We start from the raw sequence: 25,344 nt of genomic DNA, 5'->3' as shown, positions 1-25,344 counted from the left end.
CCTTCAGTCCGCAGGCTGATGCTCTATCCACTGAACCAAACCAGTAAGGGCATCATTTCTTTTTTATTATTATTTTGTTGTTATTAATCCTCACCCGAGGATATTTTTCCATTGGTTTTTAGGGAGAGGGAAAGAGAGAGGGAAAGACAGAGAGAAACGTGGATGTGAGAGAAACACATTGATGGGCCATCAGGGGAAGGCAATTGGGGGCAATCGGGCCGCAGGGGAGGGCAGTTGTGGGTGATCAGGCCGGCAGGGGCGGGCAGTTGGGGGCGATTGGGCCGGCAGGGGAGTAGTTAGGCGTCAATCAGGCCGGCAGGGGAGCAGTTAGGGCAGCCGTGGGCAAACTACGGCCCGCGGGCTGGATCCAGCTGTTCTATCCAGTTCTCTTGCTCTCCCCTCCGCTCCTTTACTTTGAATTTATATTAGTTCACACAAACACTCCATCCATGCTTTTGTTCTGGCCCTCCAGTCCAGTTTAAGAACCCATTGTGGCCCTCGAGTCAAAAAGTTTGCCCACCCCTGGGTTAGGGGGTGATCAGGCTGGCAGGTAGAAGTGGTTAGGGACAATCAGGCAGGCAAGTAGGTGAGTGGTTAGGAGCCAGCAGTCCCGGATTGTGAGAGGGTGCAGTCTGGGCTGAGGGACACCTCTCCAGTGCATGAATTTCATGCACCGGGCCTCTAGTCCTATCTAATAAAAGAGCAATATGCAAATTGACCGTACCTCTGCTATACCCACAAGCCACGCCCATCAGCCAATCAGGAGTGAGTATGCAAATTAACCCAACCAAGATGGCTGCAGCCACAAAGAGAGCAGGAGGCTTGGGTTTCCCCAACAATGGAGGGAGCCATGCTTTCTGCCTGCCCTGGCCTGCCTTGGCCTCTGCTTAAGGCTACAAAGTTTCAATTATAGAAGATAAATAAATCCCAACAAAAATGGTGGCAGCCACAGAGCTGGAGAGAGCAGGAGGCTTGAGTTGCCCCCTGGCAATGGAGGAAGCCAAGTTTCCGCAGCCCTGGCCTGCCTTGGTCTCCGCTTAAGGCTACAAAGTTTCAAATATAGAAGATAAATAAATCCCCCCCCAAAATGGCTGTGGCCATGGAGCACGCAGGAGGCTTGGCTCCGCTCAAGGCTACAAAGTTTCAGTTATAGAAGATAAATAAATCCCAGATACCAGGGCCTCTGCTTGGGTCGCCGGGGGGCGTGGCCAGCCTGCAAACCACCACAGGCACCTCACCCAGGCCACCCCACGCCCCAAGGAACCCCCACCCTGATCCGGGACACCATTCAGAGCAAACCAGCCAGCCCCCACCAGTGCACCAGGCCTCTATCCTATCTAATAAAAGAACAATATGCAAATTGGTCATCACTCCAACACACAAGATGGCTGCTCCCATATGGTCAAAGATGACTGCCCCCATGTGGACACAAGATGGCCACCACAAGATGGTCAGCAGGGGAGGGCAGTAGGGAGGGACCAGGCCTGCAGGGGAGGGCAGTTAGAGGTGACCAGGCCAGGAGAGAAGTTGGGGGCGACCAGGCCTGCAGGGAAGGGCAGTTGGGGGGGAACCAGGCCTGCAGGGGAGGGCAGTTAGGGGTGACCAGGCCTGCAGGAGAGGGCAGTTAGGGGTGACCAGGCCTGCAGGGGAGGGCAGTTAGGGGCAAACAGGCTGGCAGGGGAGCAGTTAGGCATCAATCAGGCTGGCAGGGGAGTGGTTAGGGGGTGATTAGGCTGGTAGGCAGAAGCAGTTAGGGGCAATCAGGAAGGCAGGCAGGCGAGCAGTTGGGAGCCAGCAGTCCTGGATTGTGAGAGGGATGTCTGACTGCCCGTTTAGGCCTGATCCTACCTGCAGCAGGCCTAAACGGGCAGTTGGATATCCCTCGATGGGTCCAAGATTAGAGAGGGTGCAGGCTGGGCTGAGGGACACCCCCCCCCCCTGCACGAATTTTGTGCACCAGGCCTCTAGTTTAATAATAACAGCTAACAGTTTTTAAGCACTTATTATATGAGAGGCACTATACCTTAAAACCATTACATATGTCACTTATAAAGGTATACATATAATTTATAAATGTATATGTATATAAACAGTATAATTTACATATATAGACAGCCCTATGGGTTATATGCAATTATTATTACCACCCAACAGATTGAAAAAATTGGACCGAAAAGGGTTAAGCATTTGCCCAATGTCATGCAGGTAATATGTACTGGATCTGGGGTTTGAATTCTATTGTTCTTTCTCTGTATGGAGAACCTCTGTTTTTGGACACCATAAATTAAGAAAATATTTAAGAAATTGATTATTAGGTATGTCAGTTGTTTCTTTAGTATAAGAAAATAGATGTTCATTCTTAGTTTATATTAAAAACTGAATCCAATGCTTCTGTGGTTTAATTTCCCATTGATACTCCCATTGATAGCCTTGGCAGAGGTTGAAGCATTCCAATACGCACATCATAATAATAAAAGGCTAATATGCAAATGGTCATCACACCAGGACACCGTAATGACCAAACAGCAGGAGGCTGCATGCGAGGCAAGTGCGGGTGGGCGGGGACTTGCAGTGTTGGTGGGCAGGGACTTGAGGCTTCCTCTCAGCCTGGCACTTGGCCAGGGACGTAAGGCTACCTCCCTGCTCAGCGCTGGGCCAGGGGACGTGAATAGCAATCTATACTAATAATAGAGGAATGTGCAAATTATCCAGGACACCATCACAGTAATGACCAAACAGCAGGCTGCATGGGGTGACCAGGCCGGCAGGGGGGTTAATGAGGGATGACCAAACGACTGAACAGCAGGCTGCATGGGGCAACCAGGCCAGTGGGGGGGGGGGGCAGTTGGGAGTGACCAGGCCAGCAGCGGGGGCAATAAGGGGTGACCAGGCTGGTGGGGGGGGTTAGTGAGGAACGACCAAATGACTGAACAGCAGGCTGTGTGGGGCAACCAGGCCAGCAGGGGGGGCAGTTGGGGGCGACCAGGCCAGTGGGGGGGGCAGTTAGGGGTGACCAGGCCAGTGGGGGGGCAGTTAGGGGCAATCAGGCCAACAGGCAGAGGTGGTTAGGGGTGATCAGGCTGGTGGGGGGGGGGCAGTTAAGGGCGATCAGGCAGGCAGGCAGGTGAGCAGTTAGGAGCTAGCGGTCCCGGATTGTGAGAGGTATGTCCGACTGGGATCGGGCCTAAACTGGCAGTTGGACATTCTCTGAGGGGTCCCGGATTGGAGAGGGTGCAGGCTGGGCTGAGGAGACGCTCCCCCGCCTCCCCGCGCATGAATTTCGTGCACTGGGCCTCTAGTTCCTTTATAATAAGCCAGAAGGTCTCATAGCAAATTTTCAACTGAGATCAACAAAGGGGATATATCATTAATTTTAGAGATCATTCTCTGTTTCTCTTGTATGGCCACATGCTGTTTAGATAGCTTGACTAATCCAGTCCTGAGATATCAGGAGACAAGATTACAGGATCATGTCGTCCTTCATTTCTTCTTCCTTAGATGGAAATGCATGTCCTCTTTCTCCCTATAGTCAAGCTTGCTTCTTCTGCTGCAACTATCTTTACATGTTTCTAAAGAGAGATTTACTATTAATAATCTAATTAAGATGCGGGCCAAATCTGTTCAACAGTTAGTTGCTCTGGTTTAGCAGAAAATCCCTACTTTGCCTGCTAGCACATGAAGAATAGTGCTTAGGTCAGAAAAAAGGAACTGGAATATTTCCTCCTGGCTAGCTCCCTCTTCACATTTTGGTTTTGGCTTTGCAGTGATAGGGGAATAAAAATGAGAGAAGGGAGACTGAATGGAAAGGGAAAAAATGAAAAGAATGCTCCAGAAGTTTGTAACTAGTCAAAAAAGAGGAAACCGCTAAAGATCCACCAAAGTACTGTTTCTCTTTGGTGTGTCCACCTCTCAAACATTGTAAAGGACCTCCTGCAACCAGGATGGGCGGGAGGTTTTAAATAATGCTTTACTACTGAAGCACCTCTAATAGCTTGAAATTATCACAGAAGCGAAAGGCACTATCTTAAGAGTTGTTTAGTCTGGCAAAATTATGTGATACACTATGCTTCTGTTTCTTCTTTTGTTTTCAATTTACTGTGCCAAGCACTGTTAATGAGAAGACAATGGTCATAAGCTAAACAAACACTAAGAACAAAAGTGTCAAAACAGATGTAACCAGATGGCTAGTGGTTATTGGACGATTTTTCGTTTTTTAACAAGTAATACTAAGTATTAAAGCATTTTACAATGTGTCATTAAAATGTCAAGAGTAAACATTTTTCATATTTTAGAACTTCCTCCTGAGCTATTATAGCATTATCAAAAATATTCTATATTAAAGCATTTGATATAACTTGACTCTCATTCATGATTAAAAAAAACCAACTTGTTAACTGGGAAGGAAGGGGAACTTCATTAATCTGATAGACAATATCTATAAAAAAAAACCAAAACCTAAAGTAGCAACCATGTATGATGGTAAAATATTTAAAGCTTTCCTTCTGAGATCAGGAATAACAATATATTGGAAATCCTATCTAATACAACAGGGGAAAAAGAGACATGAGGGTTAGAAAAGAAAAAATAAAACTAATATTATTCACACATGATATGATTGTATAAAAACATTGCAGTTAAGAGAATTTAGCAAAGTTGCTGTATATAAGGTCAATATTTAAAAATCAACTGTATAAGCCAACAACAAATAAAAATGACATTTTAAAATGATTTTTACAATAACTTTAAACCTCAAATACCGGGGAAAAACATCTAGCAAAATATGTGTCAGATCTCTACAGTGAAACCTCAAAAGTATTATTGAAAAAAATGAAAGAATATCTAAATATACCATGTTCACAGATTGAAAGACTCATTATTGTAATGTTGTCAATTCTCTCTACATTTATCTATAGGTTCAGAAAAAAATTTATTCAAAATCCTACCATTTTTGTGTGAAAATTGACATGCTGAGTCTAAATTTCTATGGAAATTCAAAGGACCAAAAATAGCCAAGGCAACTTTAAAGAGAAAAACAATGCTGGAGGACTCTACTACCAGATATTAAACCCAATTATAAAGCTACAGTAATTAAGACAACATATTAATTTGTGGAAAGATAGAAAAAATAGACCAATGGAACAGAAGAGCTAGTCCAGAATCAATCCAATAGTTGCACAGGCATCTGGTTTATGACTATAAAAAATGTAAAAAATGTACTGGGGAAAAGATGATCTTGTAAATAAATAAATCAAGAATCTATTTTATAAACCTTGCTTCTTAGAAGAATTGTCATTATACTAGAGGCCCGTTGCAGGAAGATTCCTGCAATAGGGCTTCCTGCAGCAGTCTGCTTCCCTCCCTTCTCCGCAGCCCCACTTGCTTGCTTCTCCACAGCTTCACTCCCTTCTGCAATGCTTGGCTTCCTTCTACACTGTCTTCAGTCTTCGCTCTACTCCTGGATATGCAAATTAACTTCCATCTTGGTTGGGTTAATTTGCATACTTGCTCCTGATTGGCTGGTGGGCGTGGCTGGTGGGTGTAGCGGAGTGATGGTTAATTTGCATATAACTCTTTTATTAGATAGGATTTTATTATAGTGTTTCTCCCCTTAAAAGCTTTTCCTGTTTCACTTTCTTTGGCATTTTTATTTCTCAATATCTTAATCTCAGTTTATGCTCATTCAGTAATATAAAATCAAAACCATTGCAAATCAAGATACCCAATTGTCTAATACTATGTTCAAGGTATTTTTCAGGCCTCACAAGAAATACATTACAATTATAGTTTTTGATCTTTAGAAGTTACCAAGGTGAAAGATGTTTAATAAACAGAAGAAAGAATAGAGATCAAAGTAGTGAAAGAAACAATAAATGCTCTAGAAATGGGGAGAAGGAGACTAACGTGTTCTGAAATAATTGAGAATAACTTCATGGTAGTTATGGCTTTTGAATTATGAGAGCCCAGTGGAATGATTAGGAGTTGGATTATTATTGTTAAGATATAAGGAAAAGATACTTGTCTCTATCATCCAGCATACCCCTTATATTATCTGATAACAACTTAAGTGATAACTACGTCAATATAATATCAAAGATGAATAGATTTTTACATAGGACATAAACTTGCAAAGTGAATTGATTTATCCTGGGTCAATTATTTGTATCTTGTAAATGACTAGAAATGTAGCCTGTATCAATGGCAAAGATTTCTATGTAACTCTGACCACACTTATGTCCAATGCACACTTTTGGTTCTTATTAGCATCATATTTTAGTCAACTAAGCAAACTTACCCAGACATCTAATATAACAGGTCTACACACAAAAACAACAACAACAACAACACACTAAAATAAAGGCAGAGTTTTATGTAAAGTATAAGACAATAGCAAAATAATATCCAATGATCTTACATTAAAAATATTTAATTGCTAATGCAAAGCAAAAACATAAGATCAATAAATATTTTATGTTTTCCAAAAGAAGTGACTTAACTAAAAGAAGCAAGGGGAGCCATTGTGTTCATATGCCTGGAACATCTGAAGAATACTAGAACTCTTGTTCTATTACTAAGTTTTGCCACTGGCTCTTTGCCAAAGTAAGAAATTAAATCTTTCATTCTTCTGGAACTATGATTAGTAATATATATCAGATAATATCTAAATGTTTTGAAAAATGCTAAGAAAAAGATTATAAGAGGGTAAACAATAAGTCTGGTAATAGAAAACTTTAGATAGCATGAATAATAAAAATCTGTATTATCCCAAAGTGGTAACTTACATTTTAAGGGTGTGAGGACAAAATTAACATTTGTTGGGCACCTATTACATATCAGGTATAGTTCTAAGTGCTTTACATGTTGAATATTAGTTAGTAATTAAATAAGTTATTCTTCTTAGCACTGTTAGAAAATTAGTCTCTTGGAAATTCAAATGAATACTAGAAGTTTCAAAAAGTAGGCAGACTTATGCACCCCTATATTCATAGTAGCACAATTTACAATAGCTAAGATTTGAAAACAGCCTAAGTGCCCATAAGCAGATGAGTGGATTATGTAGAAAACTGGTACATCTACACAATGGAATTCTATGCTGCTGTAAAAAAGAAGGAATTCTTACCATTTGCAACAGCATGAATGAAACTAGAGAGCATTACGCTAAGCGAAATAATCCAGTCAGAGAAAGATAAATATCACATGATCTCACTCATTTGTGGAATATAATGAACAACATAAACTGATGAACAAAAATAGAGCCAGAGACATAGAAGTATCAAACAGTCGTACAACCTATGAGGGAAGGTGGGGGTGAGGGGGTAAAAGATCAACCAAAGGACTTGTATGCATGCATATGAGCAAAACCAATGGACACAGACAGTAGGGGGTGAGGGCTTGTGCTTGGGGGTGGGAGAGGTCAATGGGGGAAAAATGAGACTCATGTAATACTTTCTGCTAGTAGGGGAGAGGTCAATGGGGGAAAAATGAGACTCATGTAATACTTTAAACAATAAAGAATAGTAAAAAAGAAAGGGTAGGTAGACTTGCAGAAGAAGCCAGGCATTTGGATAATTCACAAACTTATGACATTCAAATTAACATTGAAAGACACTCAACTAATGATATTCAAACCAATGAAAGGGCATGGTGCAAATAACTGTAAGCAATAGGTAATTCAAGATATGTTTGAACCTGTGTTTAGCATATATAGTATTGTTTGTTTGTTTATATTAGCATTGGTTTTAGACTAGTATTTAGTGTACACTAAACTTTTGTTTGTACTTACTAAATACATTCCAGTGCTTGACCTCAGGAACTGCCAAGTTAAAGCAGGAGATCAGCTTTGTATTAGTAAGTCAACAAAAACTTATTAGATACTGCCCTTACCGGTTTGGCTCAGTGGATAGAGCATCAGCCTGCAGACTCAAAGGTCACAGGTTCGATTCCGGTCAAGGGCATGTACCTTGGTTGTGGGCACATCCCCAGTAGGAGGTGTGCAGGAGGAAGCTGATTGATGTTTCTCTCTCATCAATGTTTCTAACTTTCTCTCCCTATCCCTTCCTCTCTGTAAAAAATCAGTAAAATATATTTTTTTAAAAAAACTTATTAGATACCTATTACGTTAGATCAGCCATTTCCAACTGGTGTGCAGCAAGAATTTTTAAAACAAGCAATACCCTGACTACTTAGTCAGGAGCACTGACCTCTTTTCCTTTAGACTGTCAAATAAAAATATGACAACAGCCAACACAATAGCCATCCAGTGTGAATGGATCAAAATTATACCTATATTTTTCATCAGATTGGCAAAAAATATAGCATATTTTTAGGTGTACTGCATAGTAATTAGTTTATGTGTGCCATGAGATGAAAAAGTTTGGAAATCGCTGTATTAGATACTTGTCAAATAATGAAGAGAATAATACCTGGGTCTTATCCTCAGTTGACTACGTAATTTAGCCTAGGAAATATATAAAACAGAAAATAATATCAGGTAGTCTCCAATTAAGGGCTAACTAATGTGATACAGACCAAAAAGGTTAGAGAATTTTATTATTTCACTTTAGCAACTATTAATGAGCTCTGCTATTCATAGAACATGTTCTAGGCATTTGGTATATACCAGTGGGGAAGCAAAGTAGGCAATGATCTCTATCCTCATGGGGTTGATATGCTAGTGGGATAAAGCAGCAATTAACAATAATGCAATAAATAAATAAATAAATAAATAAATAAATAAATAAATAAATAAAAGGGTATTTTAGAAATAAAGTGTAGAGCAGGGGGGAGAACAGAAAATTCAATAGGGGGTTAAGGTAGTCCTCCCTCCAAGGTAAGATCTGAGCAAAGACGAAAAGGAGCTGAAAGAGTTAGCTAAGAGGCCAGAAGAAGCAAAAGCACTAAGGCAAGGAGCATGTGTGGAATGTTGGAAGAACAGCAAGGAGGCCAGTGTGGTGGGAACAGAGTGAGTAAAGGGCAGATAGATACAAGAGGGGATGGAGAAGTGACTGTGGGGCAGATGGGGGCTTTTGTTAGAGGTGATGTGGGGAGCCACTGCAGGGTTTTGAGCAGAATGACAGATCTGACTTACTTTTTAAAATAATTCCTCTGGATGGTGGGTTGAGACAAGGCTATTGGGAGACAAGAGCAAAGGCAGAAAAAGCTATTGAGCGACTGGGATAGCAAACCAGGCTTGAATTAGGGTGGTGGCAGTGGAGGGAGGAAAGGAGACATATTTTCAGTTTGTAGGAGAGGCACAGAATCAACGGTAGTGTATTCAGAGAATGCTTCACAGCATAGACATTACTTGAACTTGACCTTGAAGGACAGGGAGGATTTGAAAAGGTGGAAGAATTAGGAAGGGCTTTCCAGAATAAGATAGGCTTGGTGGCCACAGTGAATATGACTTATTCTTGGGACAATGAAATTAGTTCTATTAAATCCCAGGCCAATTAATAGGATTTATAGGGAAATCCTATCTAATACAAGAGTAATATGCAAATTGACCATCACTCCAACACACAAGATGGCTGCCCCCATGTGGTCAAAGATGGCTGCCCCCATGTGGACACAAGATGGCCAGCAGGGGAGGGCAGTTGGGGGCAATCAAGCCTGCAGGGGAGGGCAATTGGAGGGGACCCAGGCCTGCAGGGGAGAGCAGTTGGGGGAAACCAGGCCTACAGGGGAGGGCAGTTAGGGGTGACCAGGCCTACAGGGGAGGGCAGTTGGGGGGGACCCAGGCCTGCAGGGGAGGGCAGTTAGGGGAGACAAGGCCTACAGGGGAGGGCAGTTAGGGGTGACCAGGCTGGCAGGGGAGCAGTTAGGCATCAATCAGGCTGGCAGGTGAGTGGTTAGGGGTTGATCAGGCTGGCAGGCAGAAGCAGTTAGGGGCAATCAGAAAGGCAGGCAGGCGAGCAGTTGGGAGCCAGCAGTCCTGAATTGTGAGAGGGATGTCCGACTGCCCGTTTAGGCCCAATCCTACCTAGATCGGGCCTAAACGGGCAGTCGGATATCCCTCGAGGGGTTCCAGATTAGAGAAGGTGCTGAGGGACACACACCCCCATGCACAAATTTCATGCACCGGGCCTCTAGTAAGATGATAAAGTAGAACCCGATTATAAAGTGCTTTGAAAGCCAGGCAAAGGTGTTTAGACCTCACAGTGTCCACTATTGTAGGTGCTCAATACTTATTAGAAGGCTGTTTTTTAGGACCACTTATTTTGCAAATTGGATTGGCTGGCTGAGAGTTTCTTATTTAGAAGGTCAGCTAAAAAGCCATAGAGAAATCTTAACATGAAGTAGTGAGGGATAATTCACATGTAGGTAATTAGCAGTTGACAGTTTTAAGTTTACTTTATAATGCAAGCCATTCCCCACTGTGGGAATCTCAATCTTGTGTTTCCAATCCCTTATTCAAACAAAAATTACATGAGCCTAAAAAACTGTGTACTCAAACAGCCATGTGATCTTAATTCGAGGTTGTAGAGTTGGATTGCAGTTACTATCAGATACATGTGCAATTCCCATGTCTCTAATTTAGTCAGAGGTGCAAACTGTGTCTACAAAAAAGGGTAATCTGGTAGAGGTTTATAGAAACTTAGCTCCTTTCAAGTGAGTCTGATTCATTCTCTATCACATTTTCACAAATATTCAACACTAGCAGATGAACAGGAAGCATTTGCTGGACAACTTTCTAATGCCCAATTTAAGGGTATCTAAAGGAACCTTAAATAATAGAAACCTTGTGTCACTTTTGTTGATCTAATACAATGAAGAAATTTGCTTAGCTCACATTTTCTCTGATGCAAAGAATATGTACCTTACAAAGAGGTATGATGATTTTAGAATTTCCTCGAGGTGATCTTATTCAGGTTGTAAGTGAGAATGCTGACAAAGATAGTAATCTATGAAAACCTCTTTCAATGTATAAAAATTGTTTTCATTTAACGACGTATGCACCTCAATTAACAGTTTAAATGGATAACTGCTGTCAAGTCGTTTTCAAGACAAGTTGTATTCCTGAGGGCTGGCAGGGGAAAGTAATTTTTTTTTGATGCTGTGTTTTCTTGTAAGCATCTAATATAAATGACATTTGTTTCGAGTGTTTCCTATAATTCATAATTTAGAGGAAATAACAAGAGAAATGACCATGTTTCAAAACAGGAGATTCTCAGAGTCTAGAAATCTACCAAATCTCTAAGTCCTGGTGACCAGAAAAGAGATTTGAACAGTTAAATCAGAAATAAATGATAAAACTAGAGCCATACTAAAAAAAAAAATTAATATGGATAATAGTAAAATTCTAGAAAAAGGCCCTGAATTATTATTACATGTTAGATTATGAAATTCAGGGTATTGTCAATAACCTAACTTTTCATCATATAGAGAACATTATAATTGAAGACAGTTTTTCAATGTTTCTGAGAAGAAAACATGTAATCATCACTCTCATTTAGGCTCCAAAATAATTTCAACTTTTGGAAATCCAATCTTTTCATAGACAAATGTAAAGTGGGAGGTAATTCCTCTATTAAAAAAATCAGACATAAAGATGCTTTCTTTAATTTTGATCATTTCCTTATTAACACATTTATGGGAAGATATGCAGAAACCTCATTTCACTCAAAACTGCCACTTATTTTGGTGCATAAAGGATTCTGCAGTTCCCCCCCCCCCCCCGCCCATATTCCTTAAAATACTTCAAATTTAGGCATTTAGGAAGATTATAAGTCTTCCAGTCTATCCACAAGTGATTAATATTACAAGGCCAAAACAATAAACTCTATATGGCTTCAGATGTACTTTCACAAATATTGTGTCATTTAATCCTCAAAATAACCCTGTATTTTCTGTTAATATGTGCAGAAATGGAGGGCAGAGAGAATAAGTGATTGGCTCAAACTTACACAGAAAGTATGTGGCCAAGACAAGGTTGGGGTGGTTACATCCTCTATACTAAATTGGTCCCTTCAAACTTCTGGTGCCTTCGAACTTCTGGAAAGGCGAACACTTTGGTCAATTACCAAAATGGTTCCAAGTATACAGTTGCCTGGAGTCACATGGACACAGTTTAAGTTTCCCTCAGTAAAAAATGATGGGCAATCAATCATTTACTTCTATCTCAGGAGAGATTCTCGTTTCAAGAATCATCTATTGCAGCATTTGTCATGTCTCTAAGGCATATTTCCATTGCTCAATCAGCTCCAAAGGACAAGTGTGTCATCATCTTTTAATGCTCTGGTGCAACAACTTAAAATTAGAGAATTCACATAGGACTAAGTCTGGCACTGAAAGTAGAAGGCATATTCAGCTTGAGTCTGTGGAAGCTCCCCTCCAATCTTGCCAATTTTTACTAGTGGAAGTGATTTCAGAGCCAGCATGGGGTTACTTGGGGTTGCCTGAGAAGCTCATGATGAAAACAGAAAGGGGGATAAGAAAAAGTGGGTCACAATGATCATGGAGCCCAGAAAAAAGTGGAAAAGTCCTCTTTGGGCATAATGGCTACATAGAGTTTTTAATATCATGAATATGACCAATACAGCCGGACATCTGGATCATTTACACTCTACAAGCCACATTTTTCTTCAATAGCAGGACGCAGTTACTTGTAACAACCCCCAATTCCATCTTGCCTATGATGAGGAAGAAGGAACATCAACATTAATTACTGTATCTAGACCAAATACCTAATCTCTACAGTGTTTCATCTCTGCTGGACTCAAATAGTTAATAATGATCATATTCCCAATTTATTTTCAAGTTTGTCTGTTTTGGCAAAGGTAGAGTAAGTATTTCATGGTCATCTATAAAATACAATAGAAGTTAACCACAGGTCTTTGACCTTTAGGATCTCATATTTTTAAAAGAAAAACACTATGAATAAGAAGTAATCAGAGACCATATAAAACAAGAGTTAAATTAATGGTACAATATATAATTTCTTAATTATAATAATTCTATTCCGTACCATGTTAGTTAGGAAGAAAAGTATTGGGTTATTCTCTGGGAGATTTGAGACTCAAAAAAAAAAAAAATTAAATCCAGGGCAAATTCAAGGCACAAAAATAGAGATTTGTAAAGAATGAAAACTAACTTGAATCACACAACTATCTCTCCCCACAAATAGTACTTGTCCCCCAGTTAAGCTAAAATATTTGTTGCACTGCACTGTGGACATATTATTTTTAAACAGATAGAACTATCAAATTTTGACACAAGAATTGTTTCACAGTATAGCTGGCCATTCTGTCCTGATACCAACTAAATCAATAACTGGGGAAAGATAGCAATAATTTTATGGCTTGCAGAAAAATATAGTAACAGACTTTTATATCATATAATGAAACTAAACTTCTTTTTAAGAGGCTCAGATGAGAGAAATATACATTGGATCAAATAATCACAATAAAATTAAATAGTATTTCAGGAAATATTTTAAACTATTTTTTAGAAAGCATGATGTTTTAAAAAATTGCGATTGATACGTATAAACTTCAGGCTTCCAGAAAAATTAAAATGTTAAATTATAAAGCCATAATTTCAAGAATTACATGACTTAATTTTAATATTTTAGCACTTATATTGTGAAACATGAATCACACTAGTTAACTCAATCTATTTTTAGCATCTAGGAGGAAAAAACACACAAATAGAAATAAATACAAAACAGAATAAGCTGTGGTAAGAAACTAGTAGAAGGAGCTATAGAAAGGAAGAACTCCGCTGTATACCTGAAACTAATATAATATTAAAGTCAACTGTAATCGAAAAAAACATTAAAATGGAAAAAAGGGATAAAAAAGGGAAGAACTTACATTTTGCAAAATCCAAGAAAGAAATGTTGAAAATTGGGATATATATATACATGTGTGTGTATGTAAACATAAAAATTAGTCATTTATTTAGCATGAAATAGGCATTTAGAGACCTCTTTTTCTTTATGTGTAAAATGAGATGCTTAGAATAGATATTCTCCAAGGTACCCACAATCTATTCTACAATGCTTAAGGATCTATGCTAGGTAACCTAAGAAATATAAAGAAGTATTTAACTTGGTCCACACTCTGGAAGCTTACAATTCTTTGGGAGAGATTAAAATGTACACATAAATATATAGATTTCAAAGTGGAACAAAAACATGCTGAGAGGGTTTTAAAGGGAATGAAAATGCTATAAGAGGAATGAAAACTGCTGTGAGAAATATCTAACATATAAGAATAAAAGGGAAAAATAGTGACTCTTCAGGTATTCTAAAAAGACCTTAAATATTTTTGGCAAGCATATAAATCCAGGAAATAAAATGAATAACTCTTTTTATATAAATCTACCTTTAATGACTAAAATTCAAGAAATGGGAGCCATGCACAGAGATAAAATATGAATTAGTTTAGTTTTCTTTTTAAAGTTCTGAATATGCTTCTAAGTAAACACGATAGCAGCAAACTAAGCATTAAAATACTGCACTATACACATATTAGTATTATAACAAATATAACTTAGAAAACAAACTATAAGAGCAATTTTAACCTTCTATAAATGCCCAAAGTACCCCATAGTCATATCTGGAATGGACTTTACCTTGTGAAGTGCTTGCAGACAGTGTATCAGCGAAGGAATCACTTTCTGGGTCAATAAGAGAAACTCCCAGAGTTTCACCCATAACAGCATGGAATAGGAATTGGTGTAATTCACACTGATATTTTGTCTATTTCTTGCAAAAGACCAATCCGTTAAAAGAGAAAGACTTGTGGTAGTAGAACTTGTGAACACACCAATGAGTCAGGACATCAGTTTCCAAATATTCGGGAGAGGTGGGAATAAACACACAAAGAACTAGGCCTGAATTGGCTGGCACTCTTCTGTTAAGAGAGCCAGCTGTGACAAAATGTTGTGTCATAATTGTGTTCACTGCTTTGGCAAGACTTGGTACATTACAAGGAAAACATTGCCACACTGTCTCGCCAGTGACCCACATGTTTAGTGTCTTATGAGGGGCACGAGCTGTACAGTATTTACAACTACCAGAGCAAAGAGACTGTTCAATATTCAATTGCTTCTTTTTTAAAAATATATTTTTACTGATTTCAGAGAGGAAGAGAGAGGGAGAGAGAGAGATAGAAACATCAATGATGAGAGAAAATCATTGATTGGCTGCCTCCGGCAAACCCCCTACTGGGGATCGAGCCCACAACCTGGGCATGTGCCCTTGACAGGAATCGAACCTGGGACCCTTCAGTTCGCAGGCCGATGCTCTATCCATTGAGTCAAACTGGCTAGGACTCAATTGCTTCTTAAATGGAAAACTTAAAATCTCTGTCCAGATAAACTTACTTGGACAAAGTTTTGTTTCTCGCTACCCAACACTGGTTGAACCTCTATTCATCTTATCTGGAAAAAAATTTTAATCCAAACATGTATTCATATTTTAAAATTTGCTATTAGCATTCTACTGAAATGTTATATGCTAAGGTATTTATTTATTCTACTACTTTACAAAGCCCCAAATGATACTGACTGCTATCCAAATTCTATAAAATTAAACAGTTGAGAGAATGAGAGTAGGGACTAATAGGTTTAGATTTTTTAATATCAGGTTTTCTTTTAAAAAACTTGATTATTAAGTTTATCCATCAACTGCAACAATGTTGCATCAGTTGATGTTTAAATGACAAATACCATGTCATAATGAAAAAAGTGGAGCTCTCTCTGAGAAGAATAGTGCATTACCAGGAAAAAAATAGACGTACACTGATAGGTTGGCAAGGAATGCGGTCAGTTTTGTAATCAGGAAAAGGCTGGCCTCTTGCTCAAGGCCTTTGCCCTTTTTGGCAAGAAGAGACACTAGCTGTGCCAAGATTCAATGTGGGAGCTGGTCTCCTCTTGTCACATAAGTGGCCTAATAGAACTGCAGTGACTTGGGGATTTAAAAAGTTGTCCCACATAGGGCAATATATCAGATGGCAGTAATTCTCTGAATTACACTTATCCCAATTTCCCCAAGTGGAATAAATATATATCTGATTAATCTATATTGATTAACTAGTTGTCCTGCAAGGGGACTAGCAAAAGTTTTCTTGTCAATCACAGAGAAACGTCTTGGTCGGAAAACACTTAGTGGATCTCAATAGCATAGAATAAAATGGACAGTTGGGCAATTACATCATTATTTTAAGCTCCCAAAACCTTTATAAGGGAAATCAAGTTAAAAATCCAAATGACTGATGTAATTTTAGTTGTATAAAAGAAGTTGTATAGAACTATATTCAATTTGAATTCTCAATAAAGCAGTTTCTCCTTGCCTCTCAATGTTGGGAAATTTACTTACATTATAGACACAATGACATAATATTTAAAGGTGTAATTAAATTTAGGATTCTTTATTGACTTTGTGATAGATGAAAATAAATTATTAAAGTCAAGAGCACTTTTCTTCTTGTTAATAAAACAGAACAACAATTTAAGCCCCATTCTGCTTACAGATATTCCTACTCAGAGTCCCAAATGTGTTTGAGTATTATTCCTATTAAGTGGCAGTGTCTCACCCAATTCCAGATCACCACCTCATTCCTGACCTCAGATTCCAGTCTCTCCAATTTTTAAAACGTGGCATGTTTATTAAATGTTAAAATTATGCCGGATTATAAGAATGATAAAACTGGCAGATTGATATCATTTTAGAATGAGAGAAACTCTTTAGAGTCAAACATTTTGTTAATAATATGAGAAAATGAGGCCCCCAAATGACAAGTAAATTCTCCAGGTTAAACAGTGAGGTAGTGACAGGGATTAAACTAGAATCTAGGTTTTTAGGCCAGTTTACTACTGGCCTTCACCAACTTTTACTCTTAGAAGTGTCTATATCACCTCTTTCAATAAAACAGGCAGCATGGGAATAGAGTATTAGATGAGTAAAGGGAAAAATATGTTAACTCTTTCAAGGAATATCAATGAATAACTGTGTTATTCAGTTTTTAATACCCATTGATACTGGGAGTAAGGGTGGGGTGTTTGAGGAGTCTCTCACTGCCCTTCTTCCTCTTATTCCTACATTTGCTCAGTTAGAATGTAGCTCATTCATGCCACATAATTCTATCTGAAGACCCTAGTTTTGTTTCTGAAGCTAATAGTATTACCTGGTCTTCAAATTCTGTAGCACTCTCTACAATTTGAGCAATACACAGATTCATTCTTTTTAACTACCATCAAAGGGACCAATTTCTGGACTCTTCACCTACTGTTACTTCTATTCTCTCTTTTTTTTCCTTCTCAGACTGCACTTGTCACATTGTCATTCCTTCTCCTCCTAGACTACATTACTTGAAAACAAAAACCTGTCCATACTTTTATTTGTTCAACAAATATTTATTGACAATATATCACAATATATTGGCAGGCATTGAGCTAGATGCTGGCCTAATGAAAAAAATGTGTTCTTATCTTGTGTAGTTCAAAAATAGTGAATAAACAAAAATTACAATTTTGATAAACATAGAGCCTGGCACATAGGCTCAAGAAATGTCTAAACTTTTGACAGTATATACAAATCAAGCAATATAAGAAGCACCCCAAGTTACTAAAAATGCTTATACTATGTGGATTGTTTAATCATATTTTATGTTATTGATAATATTTTACCCTAGCATACTATACCGCTAGATTACTTAAGAAATAACTTGCTCACATGAACATTAAAATGGACAAGATTAATTGAGCCTGATAAATTGAATCTAATTACTGTATACATCTGTTTTGTCCTTATATATTGAAGACTTATTTTATTTTACAGCTATCCATTTATTCATTCCTCAAGTATTCACCAAATACCTGCTGAGTTCCAGGTATTTTTCTAGGCACAGGAGATAAATACATTAATAAGCCAAGGTTCCTATCCTCAATGAATTAACATTTAACTATATTAATGAAAATTATCCAAATGTACTTAAAAGAATGATCTTTTAACTTACTTAACTTTGAAGGTCAATTAGAATGCATTGATATCAGAAATAATACATTTGCTTAATTAAAGTTATTAATATCAATGGACAATATATGATCATCAGAAAACTTATGAGAGTTTTGATATGCTTGTGACTATCTCTATCTTCATGGCCTTAACATTCCCCACTGTCTTTATTATATCGATATCTGAAGGATATTATAATACAATCCATAAAGAGCATGCTGGTGAGTTGCACTGTAATGTAAGGTCTTGGAGCTTTAGACATAGAAGCTTTGTGTATCAATTGGTTATCAGCACTTTGCATCTGAAAGATACCTCTATATAGAAGTCCATTGCTTTTCACTCTATGGAAAACTTTTTTTTTTTTAATCCTCACCCGAGGATATGTTTCCATTGATTTTTAGAAAGAGTGGAAGGGAGGGGGAGAGACAGACAGAGAGAAACATTGATGTGAGAGAGACCCCTCAATTGGTTGTTTCCTTATGTGCCTGACCAGAACCTGGGATCAAGTCTGCAACCTAGGTATATTCCCTTGACCGGAATCGAACCTGGGACCCTTTAGTCTGTGGGCCGACGCTCTAGCCACTGAGCCAAACTGGCGAGGGCTATGGAAAACTCTTAAAGGATAGTCTTTGGTAATTTTACAGAGTGAAGAGTGGCATAAGACCATCTTCCTAAGGTACTACCCACTAAAATTAACTTAACTTCTATTGAGGGATGTAGGGCTTTGTGTAATGTAGAGGTTGAGACGGTCATTTCTCCTTGGACTTTGGAGACCAACGTGGTATGGATGTGGTTGTGGGTACATTACAGTCTCAGCAAGAGAAAAAAAATGGGGGTAATTAGGGATGATTATAAGAGGAGGATAAAGAGCTTATTTAACTCTATCACAGTTTATGATTGCTGAAAACAATGGACAGTTTGGTACATGAAAAGGCTACTCTTCAATATTTAATCTTCAATATTACTTTATGGAACCTATCTTTGGCCAAAAGAATCTGATTATTACTCTGCCAACACACTACCAAAATTTTAGTTCATTTAGAAGAAGGCAACTAGACCGGTGATTTTCAACCTTTTTCATCTCATGGCACACATGAACTAATTACTAAAATTCTGTGGCACACCAAAAAATATATCTTTTTTGCCAATCTAACAAAAAATAGTATATTTTTTATTCACTCACACTGGATTGCTATTGTTGTGTTGGCTCTTGTCCTGTCATTATTTTATTTGACAATCTAAGGGAAAAGAGGTCAGTACCCTGGACTAAAGAGTCAGGTATCACATGTTTTAAAAATTTTTTCAGGACACCGGTTGAAAATTGGTTAACTAAACTAATACAGCTAAGAATGATTAATAACAAAAAGAGGTCTAAACATATATAGTTAATAAAATCATAGAATTATATCTGTATAAAGTTTTAAAAGCATTATTCAGTGTTTAGAATGATTTGCATCAAATTCCACAGGAAATAGATTATTAAATTTTTGTGTGTGTTGCATTACTCTTGAAACCTTGCTTTTTTTTGGCTATAGATTAAAGTTGGATTTCATTTTCTAGATTGAATTCAAATTTTAAAAACTACTTTCCTTTTATTTTATGTAAAATAAGCTATTAGTATCATTATAGAATATTGTTTATAGTATTCTTTTCTTTTGCTATAACCTCATTTTAAAAGTTGCATTTCATGTCAAAGTGCTAAGAACACTTAAACTAGTTCCTAAAAGGTGAGGAACTCCTTGAGAGAACAATATCTAATACCTCTTTATATCCCTGGAGCCTAGCACAGAGTTCCTGGCTGGCATAAAACACCTTTATTGTTTTTGTTGGTGATGAGAATGATGAAAGAACAGCTGCTTGCCCCATATGTCTCACATGTATCATTCAAGAAGGAGTTTAGAGACCTAATAAACTGAGCACAGCATCAACTTTCTTCTTGTTCCATTAAAACTTAAATTTCCTGATGGTACTCTAAAGGAAGCCAGTTAATTTCTAACAACTAGAATGACTACCTAAAGTTCACTTCTCCCCCTACATAGAACTGCTGCTTTTTCCTAGTGCAATTAAAGTTGGCTCAGAACCTCATCTTTTAGTGGTAGTTGCATCAATTTAGGGTTTCCTCATAGTCACAGGAGACACGTCATGGAAGAAATGATATTCCAATGGGACACTCGCCTTTTAGAAGAACAAATAATCCTGTATCGTGTAAATCCATCACGACCATCACAGCAAGCTGGGTATTCCCATAGGAAGAGACAAAGGAAAGTTCTTTAAATACATGTCATTTTCTTCTTCTTTTTTAAAATATATTTTTATTGACTTCAGAGAGGAAGGAAGAGGGAGAGAGAATAGAAACATCCATAATGAGAGAGAATCATTGATTGGCTGCCTCCTGCACGCCCCCCACTGGGGATCGAGCCCACAACCCAGGCATGTGCCCTTGACCTGAATCGAACCTGGGACCTTTCAGTTCGCAGGCCGACGCTCTATCCACTGAGCCAAAATGGGTAGGGCCGTGCCATTTTCTTTAAAAAAAGTTTTTTTAATTGATTTCAGAGAGGAAGGGAGAGGGAGAGAAAGAAAAACATCAATGATGAGAGAGAATCATTGATTGGCTGCCTCCTGCCTGATCAGGAATTGAACATGACCTGGTTCATAGGTCGACGCTCAACCACTGAGCCATGCCGGGTTACATGTCATTTTCTTTTAAAAGGCAAAATCCAACCTTCTTTAATAAAAAACTGTCATTTGGTTCAGATTTCCAAAAAGTAACATATTGTCTATACAAGATTAATATTTTAAACTAATATACCATTTTGATTTAAAGAAAAATAATCCAACGAAATTATGTTAACTTGTAGCCAATAGCTCCAGTAGATGTATATTTGATATTTAAAAGATCTTCTATATGCTGAAGCAGTGTAGTATATGGAAAAGCACATTGACATTGGAGCCAGAAAGTCTAGGTTTTAGGTTCCTATCTGGGTTCAGCCACAGACTTGTGTCAAATCTTTGGGTTGTGAAATATGCCATTGCTATTTTAATAGGAGTTGTGTTGAATCTATAGATTGCTTTAGGTAATATGGACATTTTAATGATGTTAATTCCTCCAATCCGTGCACATGGTATATGTTTCCACTTATTTGTATCTTCCTTAATTTTTTTCTAAAATGTCATAGTTCTCTAAGTAAAGGTCTTTTATATCCTTCGTTAAGTTTGAACAAAATTGAAGGTATCACAATACCAGATATCAAACTATACTCTAAAGCCTTTGTAATCAAAATAGCTTGGTACTGGCATAAGAGCAGGCATATCGATCCATGGAACACAACTGAGAACCCAGAAATCAATCTACACCTCTAGGGTAAATTAATATTTGGCATAGGAGGCAAGAGCATACAATGAAGTAAAGATACTCTCTTCAATAAATGGTGCTAGGAAAACTGGACAGGCACACACACACACACACACACACACACACACACATAAAATGAAATAGACCACCAACTTACACCAGACACAAGAATGAACTTAAAATGGATAAAAGATTTAAATGTAAGTCACAAAACCATAAATACCTTGAAGAAAACATAGGCAGTAAAATCTCAGACATCTCTCACAGCAATATTTTTGCCAATATGTCTCCTAGAGTAAGGGAAACTCAGGAAAATATAAATATATGGGACTACATCAAGCTAAAAAGCTTATGCACAGCAAAAGAAACTATCAACAGGATTAAAAGAGAATCCAATATATGGGAGAACATATTAGCCAATGATATATCTGATAAGAGGTTAATTTCCAAAATATATAAAGAACTTACACAACTCAACACCAGAAAAACAATCCAATGAAGAAATGGGCAAAGGACCTGAATAGACACTTCTCCAAAGAGGATATACAGATGGCCAATAGACATATGAAAAAATGTTCAACATCACTAATCATCTGAGAGATGCAAATAAAAATTACAACGAGGTATCACCTCACACCTGTCAGAGTGGCTACTATCAATAAATCAACAAACAACAAGTGCTGGGAAGGATGTGGAGAAAAGGGAACACTTGTGCACTGTGGGAATGTAGACTGGTGTAGCCACTGTGGAGAACAGTATGGAGTTTTCTCAAGAAATTAAAAATGGAACTAACTGCCTTTTGACCCACCAATTCCACTTCTGGGAATATATCCTAAGAATCCTGAAACACCAATCAGAAAGAATATATGCACCCCTATCCCTATGTTCATAGAAGTGTTATTCACAATAGCTAAGATAAGGAAACAGCCCAAGTGCCCATCAGTAGATGAGTGGATAAAAAAGCTGTGGTACATTTATACAACAAAATACTATGCAGCTATATAAAAAGAGCTCTTACCCTTTGCGACAGCATGGATGGACCTAGAGAGTACTATGCTAACTGAAATAAGCCAGAGAAAGACAAATACCATATGATCTCACTGGAATATGTGGAATCTAATGAACAAAATAAATTCACAAACAAAATGGAACTGGAAGGATGGATACATGGAACAGATTGGTCCATACCCAAAGGGAGAGAGCAGGGGTGACTGGACAATAAGGGGAAGGGATTAACTAAAGAACGTCTATGTATATGGCATGGACAGGACAATAGTTTGGTGAAGGCCAAGGAAGAGGGGAGTGGGGGTAGGCAAAAGGGGGATACCTGCAATAATGTGAACATTAAAAATTTTTAATAAAAAAATGTTTCAGAGAAAAATCAACTGAAAACTTCCTTCCCCCCATCCCTTTAAAGTTAACTTGCCAATTTTAATACCTGAAAAAAAGCATAACCTGTCTAACCACTTTCTAGGGATCAAATAAACACTTTTCAAATGATTATACTTTTGAACCAAAGACGTCCCACCTAAACTATGTAAACTTGTCTTTGCATGCAGTATCTTAAACTCTCCAGTAATTTGGTTTCTAGCATAATAAAATACAATGGGCTATATTATCAACTGACCCATATTTATGTTGTGGGAAATTCTAAATCTCTAAAACATGTATCTTCATTGTTCAGATTTTATCAATTAATTTTTCAAGATCAGTTATATGAAGATTCCCTAGGTAACATGTCCCATCACTGGTGAACCACACTAGGAATCCACAATGATCCTAAAGCAAGCTTAAAAACACAGAGTTACATGTAGTTTTAGTTTATGTAAAATAAACAATTTACTGATTTTATGACTGGGATCACAGACACACAAAACTTAATACCAGATAGATGAACACAATTAATACAAGATGTTTTCATATAAAGAAAATGGGTTCCAGAGAAATTAAATGATTTGCTTAGGTATTACCTAGATAATTAGTAGCAGACTTTGAGCTAGAAATCAGGTTTCTTCATTCCCAGTCCAAAGCTCCAAACTGTGCTCTACCTCATTAAAACGATGCAATAAAATGTTCAAATACACTGTTCCGATCAATTATTCTTAATGCCTCATGTTAGAAGTCTCAGCATGAAAGTATTTGTACTACATGATTCACTTAATGTGGATGAATCATCCATGAGAATGCCAGAGTTCATCACAGAGTTTAGAGACAGCGCTTTCTACAAGGAGAGTGCTCAATAACAGCTTAGTATTTAAAATGTGATAATATCTGGACAACCAATTCAGGAATTCATTTTGCTGACAACTGTCCTTTTGCCTCATTCATAGATTCTTTATGAGTCATCCTAGTATTCTGGAGTTCTTCTGGTACAAATAGTTGTCTTTTTCATTAAAATGGTTTCTTGCTTTTATGAAAAGAATAACATTGCTATGTGAAAATTTACACTGGGGTAATAATATACTTATTTTTAAAAAGTACTTAGAGCTGTTCAGTGTTTTTCTCATTTGAAATTCACAGTGTCACAGAAGTCATTCAAAGCAAAGCAAAGCAAAAAAAAAAAAAAAAAAAAGCAACAATTGAATAGGACTTCAATGTGGAGTGTGGCAATGGTTTTTGGCCATAAAGTTATACTTCATTTCCTACCAAATCTCTAATTGCTATCATAAATAAGATAGGTCTACTTCTGCTAACAACCATTAACTTTTTAAAAAAAATCTTACCTCAAGAATTTTCCACCCCATTGATTTTTAGAGAAAATGGAAGGGAGGGATGTGGGGGAGAGAGAGAGAGAAACATCAATGTGAGAGACACATCGATTGGTTGCCTCCCACATGTGCCCCAACCAGGGCCGGGGATCAAACCTGCAAACTAAATATATGCCCTTGACTGGGAATCAAACCTTGGACCCTTCATTCTGCAGGCCCATGCTTCAACCACTGAGCCAAACCAGCCAGGGCAATAACTATGAACTTTTAAAATTCATACCTGTTTTGAAGATTTCATATGCTACTTGTATACCATTTCTTCATGAAACATTTATGGTATGTTCATAAAACATATTTACTTGCAATAGAAGTGTTAGTTGATGACTGTTCTTTTTATTTTATTAAGTTGTCATGTGTAAGATTTAAATGTTTGTTGATAAGAATTCATAATATTATAATTTTGAGATCCTACTCTATTCCAGGCACTGATTTACTTAAATCATCTTTAATTCTCACTACTCTTTCAAATGAAAACAGTGACATTCCCAAAATAAAAGCACTTGTGACAGAGTTTGAATTCAAACACAGGTCTACTTGACTCTATACCATATTCACAAATAGACAAAGCTTTATAGCCAAAACAATTACCAAGTGTTTTTTTTTAAACACTCAAGTGTTTTCTAGTGTTTGTAGCTCTTACCCTCAAAGGAAACATTTTTATTTCCTTTAATGGACAGAATACACTACTACTTTTCTATATATTTTTAAAATAACCTTTTGTTACTACCAAACCAATCTATGTTCATTGTTGAAAATTTTAAAATATATACACTGGTAAAAATAAAATCATTATATTTCTATTTAAAAAATATATACACTGGTAAAAATAAAATCATTATATTTCTATACTCAGAGATTATTAACATTGAACTTAGTTTTTATCTAACTGGATCTTTTTCTGGGCATATGTATGATCATAAGTATATATACATACACATACATGCATATATATACAGTATTTGGATTGTTTAATAAAAATGAAATAATGCTCCTTACTGGTGGCAACCTTTTAAAAAATCAATAATTTCCATATTTCCAATTTTGTACATTTTCATTTCAAACAATTCCCAGTCCATATTCACATTTCCTCAGTTGACCCAAAATGTTCTTTGTAGCTGGTATGTTCCAAACCTGAATCTAATCCAGGATGATGAAATGCATTTGGTTATACGTCCCTTAAGTTTTCTTAAATCTAGCACAGCCATCCTCCCACACCCCCCGGCTTCCCTTAATTTTAAGGCCACTGACTAATTAAAGAGATTAGG

General features: G+C 37.6%; 1 protein-coding gene across 2 annotated transcripts in view; it reads right to left on the bottom strand.

The window, feature by feature from the left end:
* The window catches only part of PPARG (peroxisome proliferator activated receptor gamma), a gene marked incomplete at its 5' end in the record, with an annotated part of 150,153 nt that overhangs the window by 59,023 nt on the left and 65,786 nt on the right, over window positions 1–25,344 (bottom strand). The window contains one exon of one of the 2 annotated variants that reach the window (XM_080675106.1): window positions 14,572–14,828. The exons of the other annotated variant lie outside the window; for it this stretch is intronic. Coding sequence (XP_080531232.1) covers window positions 14,572–14,653 — 82 coding nt within the window. Of the gene's footprint in view, window positions 1–14,571; window positions 14,829–25,344 lie in introns of those variants that run through there. 2 annotated transcript variants of the gene reach the window in all.

This window comes from Plecotus auritus (assembly GCF_963455305.1).
Source record: "Plecotus auritus genome assembly, chromosome: 6".
NCBI classification, from domain to species: domain Eukaryota; kingdom Metazoa; phylum Chordata; class Mammalia; order Chiroptera; family Vespertilionidae; genus Plecotus; species Plecotus auritus.
The sequence above is the reverse complement of the archived record's forward strand: the minus strand, read 5'-3'. Positions and strand labels throughout refer to the sequence as shown.